General features: G+C 24.6%; 1 protein-coding gene across 2 annotated transcripts in view; it reads left to right on the top strand.

The window, feature by feature from the left end:
• Positions 1-12500, top strand: part of LOC100206462 (ubiquitin conjugation factor E4 B) — a 95074-nt gene that overhangs the window by 556 nt on the left and 82018 nt on the right. Inside the window, exon 2 of one of the 2 annotated variants that reach the window (XM_065799143.1) lies at positions 3617-3980. In XM_065799143.1, coding sequence (XP_065655215.1) covers positions 3617-3980 — 364 coding nt within the window. Of the gene's footprint in view, positions 1-3599; positions 3981-12500 lie in introns of both variants that reach the window. The other variant, XM_065799144.1, reaches the window with a different exon arrangement.

Here is a 12500-nt window from a genome sequence, read left to right as displayed (position 1 = left end):
AATTGTTTCCTGATTTGTAATAATGATTTTTAATTGGAATACTTTTTGAAAAAATCAGCAAAAAGTATACAAAAATATGTAAATTATATTATTTTGCATAAAATTATGTATAATTATGCACAATAAAAAATAGCGTTTTAAAAGTATGTCAACAAATCTAAGAAACTTAAGATGTTATTTCATTACCAGTTGTAAAATATTAAGATATTAAGTGTGTGATGTTCCGTATAGGTGGTGTTCCTGTTAGAACATGTGTTGTTGCGGCTGCGTTGGATGTTGTTTTGACAATTCGTGATAACTCAGTAAGTTTGTTGATCAATGATTAACACTTTGTTAGTCACTAATCAACAACATGAATGCCATGGGTGGACCACAGCTGCAGTTTGAATTACATCAATATTTTAAAACAGGCTATTAGTTGCTAGTTGTTTGTTAAAGGGATCACAAAGTGCTAAGACAAGTTGTGTTCATATCTTAAATAAACCTTAGTTATAAAATAGATTTAAAGTTAATTAAACTTACTAAAACAAATTATTTATTGGAAAATTTTTTTTTTATAAGTATTGCAATAATCACTGATTTGCAATAGAATGTTTCTACTTTTAAAACTATTTTCATGAAACAAAATATAATTAACTATTCAAAATGTTTAAACTTCAGAAATGGTCCTCTCTATGTCACTGCCCAGCATGCATTTTGTTTTAAAAAGACATCTTTTAAACATTCAAAAGAAAAACTTTTGAATGTTTAAAAGGCTGGATGGTATTATGCATGGCGCTGCAATTAACTTTACAATTGTTAAATTGTTAAATTCTTTTGTTTAAATTGATTCCTTTTTTTTTTAAAAAAAAATTCCTAATAACAATTTGCCAGAACTCTAACCACTGAGCCACGGCTGATCTTATAGTAATATAAGAATTTTTCATTTTTAACACTTTCATTTCTTTTTTTTTTCATTTCATTTTTAACACTTTCATTTCATTTTTAACATTTTAAATTGTTTTTGTGAAGGAAAGTTCTGGCTTGTTAATTTTTTCTTTTAAAAGAAATCAGGTCTGATTAAAGTAATTATTTTTGAAGTCAATAAAAATAAGTACTGATGTTAAAGTTAAATTATATTTTAATGTTTGGGTTTTCCCTTTTTTAATATCTTAAGTACAATAAAACTTAAAAAAAAAAGAAGCTCAATGATAACTACCTTATTTGCAATTGGAACTATAAAAAGTTTTTAGTTTTTTCTGCTATTTTAAAGTAGTAAATCATTTACAGCTGAACATTATGTAGTTAACAGTGAGATAGTATGTATTTACAATAAATAAATGCATGCATCTATATATTTGTTAAATACTGGTTGGAACACTTTTATCCATAATAGCCTGAGAAAAAAGAGGAAAACCAATCTAATTAGGTTTAGTGTTAGTTAACATTATTAAAAGACGAACAGATGTCCAGATTAACAAATAAAAACCTATCAAGAGGAGGAGAGGAACAAGATTAAACTAAGTATTTTATATGGCTATAAATGTAAACTAAATAGTTGAATTTTGTATAACGGTTTTTTTAGTTTGATATTGGCTTATATATATATATATATATATATATATATATATATATATATATATATATATATATATATATATATATATATATATATATATATATATATATTTATATTTATATATATATATATATATATATTAGAGTGGTCTCCAAATATAAAGTAACTGATTTCAGCTCTCCACAAGTTTGCCTTTGTTCTTTGATATGATTATAACAAAATTTTAATGAAAACAAATAATATTTAGAGGTCAACCCATTTGACAGTTAAGTAGAGTAACTCAAATAAAAAAGTTGTCAGATTATCAATTTAATTTATGTCAAATGTCGATTATCCATTTAAAACTTAAAATTAACATTTTAAATTAAAATGAAGTTAAGAAATTAAATTAAAGTTCTAATTAAAAGTTTTTAATGAAAATTACAATCTAACTCAAAATTTAGTTTTAAAATGTGATAATTTTTATATTGGTTTATACAGTTTTTATATAAATTGTTCCGCAGTCAGGGGCGTACCCTCATGGTCGTCCGGTGGTAAGACAACTCATTTTCTCAAAGGGCAACTGATATTGAAAAAAAATGCATGACAGTAGACCAGTAGGAAGACCAGACATTTTTTTTCCTTACAAAAGAAAGTTTATTAATTAAACCGTATTTTGAAAATTTTAATTTTATTTAATTATCTCCATAATTTATTCATGGTGATCATTTAAAAAAAAGTCTTTAAAAAGCATTTAAAGCACTTCATTTAATAATGAATACACTATAATGTGTTATGTAATTTTACTAAATGTAATAAAAAGAAGGGATTTAATTTTTTTTTTTTTAGAACTTTTTCATAAAACAATCTTATACTTAGCATAGTAATTTTTTATTTGTTTTATCACAATTTTTGTTTTTAGGGGGTTAAATTCTTAACTGTTAATTAAATTTTTATCAAGTATTTAATAAACTAATTTAAAATCAAAATTTTTAATAACATTTATAAACATATTATCGATAAGTTTTATCAGTTAACAATAAGATGTTCTTAAGTATGTGTCTTTTTAACTTTTTCTCATTCAGCAACATCTGATTTTCTTATAATTAAACAATGATAGGTCAATTATATTTTCACATTCTTCTTTTGATCATAGACTTTAGTTACCAAGAGTTATTACACAATTAGAAAGTGTCATGGCTCATTGAAAGTCGTTTATCCGCTAAAATATGCTAAATGATGTCACAATGCTATATGCTCTCTCAGTTTTGAGTTTGATATACACATAATTTGAGAAATTAGTAGACATATTATGAAACTTGTTAATTTTATGTTTGAAAATTTATTTTTTTAATAACAGTGATTTTTTATTTTTTAATATCAGATATGCTGCCAGAAGGCAGCATATCTGATATTATTAGCATTAAAAAAAAGCTCCTAAATTGTGGAAGCGAAACAATTTTTATGTGTGATTAATGTTTTAATAGCAATCATTAATAATTTAATTATAAATATATACTTTAGAAATAAACAAATCATTATGGTGAAAAAAAAAGAAGACTAGATTGTTGTTTTCAATCTATAAGAACTAAAAGAAAGCATTTTGATTGACTTATAAAATTAATTGTGATTTTCTTAACATTTATATTACTTTTAAATAAGATGTCGTTTTAAAAAAGAAGAAAAAAAAAAAATTTTTTTCGACATAGTTTCACATTAAAAAAAAAATTAATTCAGCTAGGTAATAATCTCTTTTGTTTTTTTTTTTATATACAAAAAAGTGATAACTTTTTTTTAAAAAACTGACCTACTTTTTTACTGTAAAAACCTACAAACACAGCTGTGTAATTATAGTAGGTCATGGGCTGTACCCCCTTAAATAAAAATTACAAAAACTAACAAAGTTATATAAAATATTGATATGAATTATTATAATTGTGCATGCAGCTCAAAACTTGTTCCGTTTTTTGCCTTGAAATATATTTTTTGTTTTATAGGATTATATGTAAAATACTGTATTTTTAACTATTGAATTTGTAGTTGATATTTTATATTCATTTAGACAATGTATTCATTTAGACTTACATCCCCAGCATTGAATTCTACAAATTTACTTATTCAACAACTTGAGTTAGCCCAAAATGCAATATTTGATAGTCAGGAAGCATTAGAAAAGATACACAACACAAATATGTTACCTCAAAGAAGTTTGAATCATTTAGATTATGATCTATCTGACAGAAGGTATGGTCCACTACCAGCTATTAGTTCAGAAGTAAAAACAATGTTTCCGAGAACTCAGCCTAAGTTTAAAAAGCTAAAAAATCCACCTCTTGTTGAGGATTTGAAGTTTTTAGCAGAACACGACACAGAATATGGAAAAAATGACTACAGAGTTGAGTTTGAGTGCATAACAGTTGATACCATAGCGGATGATACCATAGTGGGTGATACCTTTGATTATTTATTTGACTTATATAGGAATGCAACATGTCTTTAACTTTTCATTATTTATTTTCAAGAAAAAGTTTTTTTGTTTAAATAAAAATTTGTTTATTTAATAACAAAGACATGGAAAAAAAAAAGAAAATATCACATTTTTAATTTAAAATTTGAAGATTAGTTATTTTTTAGTGTGTTATATTTGAGATTATATATATTTCTATATATATATATTTTTATATTATAATTAAAAACCTACTCCAAAATAATTGGAAGACTAGTAGTAGGTTTTCTAAATACTTTTAAAACATTTTTTTAAACAAATTTTAAACAATTTTAAATAAATTTAAAACAATTTTTAAACAAATTTTAATTTTAGTATACTTTTATTAAAACCTAATTACATTCTATAGAAATTGATTTGAAAATTTTTTATTCCAATACAATAAAGGGAGAGAAAAAATGTTTAAAAAAATACATTTTATGTAGAAATTTTTATAGTTTTGGTAGAATATCTATTTAAAAAAATGTACAGTTACTATAGACCATTCCTGGTTTATAGGATTTCTAAAGCAACGCTTTCAATCAATTAAAAGAATTAGCAATAGAAGTATTGACAACAAGAACTGAATATTTCTTGGTAATTATACAGAAAAATATGCGTTAATAAAAAAACAAAACAAAAAAACATTGTGTTCAATTTGCAACACAGACGTCATAACATAGCATGCAATATTAAATGCCACAATGAAACAATATATTAAACCACTATTAAACAAAACATATATATTTTTTATAAGCAATACCTATTAGTGTCAAATAACAAAAAAAGAAAAAAAAAGATTGACTTTAAACAATAGTTAAATATTAAGTAAATATTTCATTGTTTAGCAAAGAATCAATTATTACCATAAAATCATTGTCAAATAACATTGTTGATTTACTGCACTGTAAAGTGACTTTCATGTAGTGATTGTTTTTTTACTGTGCTTTCAGGTGACTTTCATATAGTGATGTTTTTTCACTGAGCTTTAAGGTGACTTACATGTAATGATGTCTTTTTATGTAATGATGTACAGGTTTATAGAGCTACATGTAATTATTTTTTTTTTTTTACAGGTTTATTGAGCTATTAAGTCTTATTAAATTTTTTTGATTCAATTGGAAAAAAGCATTAAAAATCATTGATGATTTTATTTTTGACTGATTTAATGCAACATTTACAGTCTAAATTTGTCTTGAAAAAAATTTTGGATCCAGTATCTAAACCTATTTGTATTTGGTAATAATATGCTATATTGTGATGCTTGTATTTATTTCGTATTTGATTGAAAATTTAAAAAAGATATGCATTTGTATTTGATTAAAATGTATTTTCAGTTTCATAAACTAGGTTTTATTTTGGGAAAAGCCAAAAGGTTCGTTGTTTTTTTGAAATAAATTATCTTTTTAAATGTTAGCAGTAAATAATTAATTGTTAAGACTTGTTTTCATTCTTCCAGTTAATATAACATTTTATCAGTATTGTCTTACAAGTTTTTCAATTTTTTATCAATTAATTTTAGTAAAAATTCTTCAAATTTCATATTATGTTAAGAAATTAAAAAATTAAAAAAAATATTTGAAGAAATGTTTATCTTGTAAAATGCAATAACAATATAAATAACAGATATATAAATAACCTGAAATTTTTTGTTTTTTTTAAGTATAAAACTTTATGTACTATTTTCTTGAAATCTTTCTTTAAAATTAAGAACAAATGTATTTATTAGCATGAAATTATTAGCATGTATTTATCAGCATGTATTCATTAGCAAATGTATTTATTAGCATGAAATTATTAGCATGTATTTATCAGCATGTATTCATTAGCAAATGTATTTATTAGCATGAAACGAAAATGAGCAAATTTTAAATTTAAAATTATAAATAAAGTTGATCATTTTTTATAGAAAAAGAAGTTAAAGTTATTTGTATTTTTTCTTAACCTAAAATACAAATACTTGTATTTGTGTTTGGAAAACTCATTTTATATATATTTGTATTTGAATTTGTATTTGAGAATCTAGAATTAATGTTTTTGTATTTGATTATTTGAGTTAAATACAAAACAACCCTGCTGATCTTGCTTAGACCATTATTAGTTTTTAAAATAATTCATTTATAAAGAGAGATTTTGAATTGTTTTTTTCTAAATGAAGATGGTTATTCCTTATCCTTTTATTGAATATGATTGAAGGTTGATTCATAGCAGGAAAGTTAAACAATTTACTTGAAAACTTTCCAAACAGGTTTAAAGGTTTGTAGCACTTGAATTTTCTTTAGAATTTATAGTTAATCTTTTTTTTAACTGGTATTATTAGGTTTGATAGCTATTAGATTTTCAAGAAGATCCAAATTTTCTGGTGCTTCATAAAACATGAATAGTTTCAATTTTGATTCAGCATACCCATGTGAACTTTTATTTTCCACAATGAAATTTGTGAAAATAAAGCATTTTGCAATTTTTGCAAAAATTGTGAAAATGAGTTGTGAAATTTGTGAAAATGTGTTGTGAAAATTGTGAAAATGAGTTGTGAAAATTGTGAAAATGAGTTGTGAAATGTGCAAAAATTGTGAAAATAAAGCTATCTAACTGGTAAGCAGCAACAAGCTTGAAATCAAATTCTAAAAAATTTATTAGTAAAGTTCAAAATCTTAGTGTCTATTAAATTTTTAATAACTGTCTGAATGGGAACTTATAATAACTGCTTGTGGGCTTGTGAAAATGTGCCTTCACTTTAAACCACCTGTAACCTAGGATCAACACTGATTTTAATAAGATTTTTTTTTTTAAACTTAATCTAATAGACTTTATTACAGTGATTTCAGAAAATAAAATAGCCATTACTCATGAGGAAGTTATAAAATCAGAACAATGAGATTTGCACAAAATGCATTAAAAACAATGAAATAGAGTTATTGATGTAATATAGTTTGTATTATATATTCTAATACAAAGTGTGCATATATGTAAATTTATTTCATAATCAGCACTAGAAATAAGTCTTAAATTAAGGCTGAATTAAAAACTGAAACTCGGTTTTTAAATATCTTTTAAATAAAGGTCATATCCTCTCTCCTCCATCCATTTACTTTTTAAAATGCACATTTTTGCCCAGAATTTAGAAAAAAATTCTAATTGAACAGTTCTCTTTACACAGCGTGTCTGAATGTTTGATGTATGAACTTTATACACAAACATACTACTAAACATACACATATAAAAGTTGTGACATTGAGTTAGATAGTAAAAAGATTGCATATAAAATTTATAAGTAACTTATTAGGTAAAAATGAAGAGAAAGACTTATTTTTTTACTATTTAATATCATGATTTTAAATTTTGTAAATTTTTTAAATTTTTGTCATGATTTTAAATTTTGTAAATCCCTTTATTATTCCGCTCCTCCCCATTTATTTGACTTTTATTTGATTATCATGTTTAAATTTAGATTACAACTTATACCAAGTTATAAGAGTTGACTTGTCAACACAATGCACAAGTTGATTACGTAATAGAAAAAAAATATTTTGTAATAAACAATCAATATAAACATTGAATAATTTAAATAAATATGTTTAAACATCAATTTTTTTTAAATAACTATAAATGTTTAAGACAAATAAATCAAGTTTATAATAATTTTGTTATGTTATTATTTAATTATGTTATTTATGCTATTGTACAAATGTAATATTTCAGTTTTTTCTTGAGCTGATGGTTCATAGTATCTACCAGTAGCTGATTAAACTTTTAAAGATGAAATTTTGCATAAGTTGTGTGTTATTGGAATGCAGCAGATATCTTCTTTATGTAGCCAAGTAAAAGTTTTTAAGTAAATAGACTGCTTCATGAACTTGATAAAAATATCTTGATTTTCTTCAGATATTTCAGCTGTATTGCTTAAAAACCATTTTGTATCATAAACACATGCTATATTAATTACTAGTAAAAAAGAAGCAAGTGAAACCGTATGCTGCATTGTAGAAACATTTACTTTAGTATACATATTGTTAAATGACACCTGTCTCATCTGTAAATTATTTAATGATTGTGGTATAAAAAAATGGCGGTTTCTTGTTCCTAGAATTTTTAAATAAATAGCATAACTTTCATCCAATTTAAACTCTATGCAATGTAATACAATTGCATCATTTGAAATCTATTGAAAACCTATTCCTTTGATATTTTGTCTATTACCAATCATATCTTTTCTCAGTTGTATTGATAGGATCTGTTAGTGATTTTTAACTGGCCATTGCAACAAGTCTTTAGGCAGAGGCCCCAATGCCATCACACAAACTTCCGTGTGATGTAGCAAAAAAATACCATTCTGCAGATATCTCATGATACCATCATCATTTCATCTTTTTTTTCTTCTATATAGTAAATAACAAAAGGATGCAATGTTGCTTAACTGTTGTTCCTTGTACTGCTTCTTAAATTAAAAAACTGTAATTTTCAGCAAAGTCAAGTATTACTAAAATAAGATTATTTGGTAATGTTATTTTTAGATGCCTTAAGTATGCTGCTTGATTTTTGGCTATATAGATAACTTTACGTGCAACGTCACATCTTTTCAAAGTATATATTCATATGTTCATAATATAAATAAACTTTATAAATGTTTTTTGCATTTCTTTTATATTCTTAAATAAAATTTTGTTTTCTTTTTGAAAAATGGTTGAAATAATTAGTTACATAAGAAATTAATTACATAAATAATTAGTTACATTTTTTTTTATATTGTTGAAATAAGAGTTTTTATTATATATATATATTTTATGTTCTTCTGTAAATTTTATATTTAAATTGATCTCGTAAAATAACAACAACAAAAGTTCTTATAAACTTTGGCACTTCATATTGCTTTTAAAAATCTTTTGAAATTTAATAAATAGCGACGAAATTGAATATTTTTAAGTAGTAGTAATTTAGCATAATAGGAATAGTGGTTAAAGACACCTAATATTACCAATATTAGTTGTCTGTATTAAGAATTAGTAACAAATCAACAGAAATTGGTATGAAAGTTAAATAAAGACCTAGTTTTGGAAAAATTATAGCATGGTTAAAAAATAAGGTAATTTTACACTTGTGTTGGAACAAAATGAGTTCAGTACAGTACAAAAAGTACTAAATAGTTATGAAAAGATTTTAAAATCAGACAACAGACAAATTAAAACTAATATCCTTACTTAAAATGTATTTACATTTTTAATCTGTAAATTATATTATAATGCTTCTCTATAATTTTTTTTTTTTATTATATAAAAATAATCAGGGTGGCCAGCAACTTGGAAAGTCAGGTAATTAAATAAATTATTTAAAACCCAGGGAATTTTGATTGATTTAGTTGCCAACTATAAGTTATTATTTGAATTGACAATCAAAATAAGATTGCAAAAAATGTATTTTTAAAGTCTTATAACAACATTATTATTTGAAATTCAATGATTGCACTTTTAAAGCAAGTTTATGTTTTAGGTAAAAGTAAAGGGCAATGTGAGATTTTTTGTTGCTCTCTATGTTGAAGTTTTGATTAATTTTTTTTGGAAACTTAAGGAACTTTTATATTCAGATTTAAATATTTTTAGATTCAGGGAAAAGTCATGGAAAATGAACATGAAAATTTGCGTACAGTTGATTAATGTAACTCATTAATCAACTGTACGCAAATTTTCATACTAAATTGATCAACTCATACTAAATTGATCAAAAACATTCAAATTCAACATGGTAATATCTAATGAATTGAGTGATCCTTGCAGTCATATAATTAACACAAAATATTTTATACATCAAATTCCTCTATCCATGAACATTGTGTAAAGGAACATTAGAAAGCTGTCTAGATTTTGTGTCTAGATAATTGTAGTCTTTTGTAAAAGCTCTGGTTTTTAATATTGCACCAACAGCATTTTTAATTCACTACACTGAGTCCTTTATGTAGTGAATTAATAGTAGTAAATCAAAACCCAAGCTGGTATAGACTTTGTTCAGCAAATTAACAAATATGGTAACCTAAAGTTATCAAATTATTTTACATAAAAGAAACAAGTAGTAAGCTATTGGAATCAGCATCAAGTATATAGCCACTAGGTTTAAGCTTCTGATAAAAGTTTATTTTGATATAGTAGTCTGTCTGATACACAACCACTCCAACAAGCAGATAATAAACTATTTGCCTCAGCAAACAAATATGTTTTCTTTGTTCAAGTAAAGCTTATTTTTTAAGTTCAATAATTCAATTAAGTTTTATGCTGCATTAATTGAAAGAAAAAAGTTTAAACTTCTGCTTATAAATGTTGTATTGATAGTATTTATAAATAGTAGACTTATTATTAGGTAGTTTGGTGCCATAATGTATTTTCTCAGTATAGTTATCAAGATGCATATCATAGATGATAGTATTGATATTAAAATGATTGTCATGTTTTACCTAAAGCTTCATAAGATACTTTTCTCTTTTTTAGATCGAACTAGAAATTGGAGTTATAAAATCAGATGCATTAAAAATTAAAACAGTGAATAAATAACAGAACATACATAATAGAACATACAAATATTGTAATGTCTTTGTTTTTTCTGCCTACAAGTATGCGGGTGCATCTTTTTTGAAAATGAGAATGTAAACATTTGCAAGTTATCTATAGTGATGGTCTCTTAGTTATGGCCTAATCATAACACTTAGAAAACTCAATCTTGGTATTCATCTGGTTAAATTTAAACTTGATCTCTTGATCAATTGAACTCCTTTTTTTTTAGACAGTTATTGCATTATGCAATGCATTTGTTTTAAATTCCTCAAGTGAGTTCAAGTTTTGTTTACTTTTGAAACAGAGCTCTTTTATTTTTGGTTTATCCTTTTAAATTAAATCCGGAGAAACTCCCAAAACAGTTGCTATTTTCTTTTTGGTTGCACTTTTTGGTTGGTTTTTATTCATCTTTGTTTTTGCATAGCTGACCCTGTGTTTATGAGCTACTAGTTTTAGAGGTAAACAACAAAGAATATTAATGCTTGGATTAAAGTTTTCTTTTAAAATGTGAGACTCATTAAAGTCATTATCTTTTTATCTATATGAGTTGCTTCCATAATCTTCTTTGTTGTTTTGTAAACAAAAAAAACTTAAAAACTTACTCGTCCTTTATGTCACAGCTTTTAAATGTGTATATTGAATTCTTTGTCTTTGCATAAAGATACTCCATGCATTAGACATAAAAACCTATACACACTGTGTAAGTTAATCTGCATGTTAATAAGTAAATGGAGTAGGGGGGGGGGGAAGAAGGGTAATGGCAGGGGAGGGGAGAAGAGGGATAAGACTATTTAAAAACTGACAGTTATGTCTTAGTAGAAAATTTCTGAAAATTTGAAAGCCAAAAAAATTTGATGGGTCAAGTTTTTTTGGTTTTCATAGATTTATTGACTAAAAAAATATGTTCACTTCTTAAATAGTAGATTTTGTATATTGACCAATAAAAAATTAACTTTTTACATTAACAAATAATTTTTTTAGGTGTTCTATGTAGCCATTATGAATAAAATGTGGCATTTAAAAATTCAATGTCAAAGTTTTACTAAAGTTAGTTAGAGTTGTATACAATAAAATAAAATAAAAGATTTTCTAATATTTTTCTGAAATTTTGTTTTTAAAATATAGAGCTTTAAAGTATAAACAAAGCAGGTTTTCACTACTTAAGTTTTTATTTTTGAAAAAATCAGAAATTTTAAATCATCATATCTCATGAAAATTTCAGGAATTGCTTTTCTCATTCAAGTTCATCAAAATCTGAGGTGGTCCATGTTGGACCCTGGTCCATTCAGCATGGAACGACTCCTATGTTATAATAAAGAATTCTCTAAAGATGTGAATATGTTTTGCATGTGCAAAAGATGTTTACATAATGATCTTTCACAATACAATTGATGTTAGAAATAATTACTGATTGTTTGTTGAATGTTGAAAAGTTCACTCTTTGATTTTAAAAAATAAAATTACTATCAGCAATTTAATTATATTTTTACTGTATTTTAGCATAGTTGGTATTTATCAAAAAAAAAAAGTGTCCTTGTTATTAAAAAAGATAATTGACTACCCATTGAGTACCCAGGAGAACATTCTGAATCAGCATTGAAAAAAATCAAGATTTTTAATACAATATGAAATAAGATGCATAATATTATATACATAAAATGTTTTAATTACATGGTTTAATTATAAAGTTCAATCACAGATCAATCAATTACATGGTTTAATTATAAAGTTCAATCACAGATCAATCAGATCCTTGTCAGAACATCCACTAATAAGAATCATGTGGTGCATGATTCTTATTAGTGGATGTTTTAGCGGACATGTTTTGACTAATTTCTAAATTATTTAATTATATATTCTATAATCAAAGTTATAAAGTTTTTTAAAATCTCAAAACTCTATTGAGAATTACAAAATGTCATCTTACATTCTTATTTTT

Source organism: Hydra vulgaris, chromosome 06 (genome assembly GCF_038396675.1).
Source record: "Hydra vulgaris chromosome 06, alternate assembly HydraT2T_AEP".
NCBI classification, from domain to species: domain Eukaryota; kingdom Metazoa; phylum Cnidaria; class Hydrozoa; order Anthoathecata; family Hydridae; genus Hydra; species Hydra vulgaris.
This window is presented reverse-complemented; position numbering and strand designations above follow the sequence as displayed.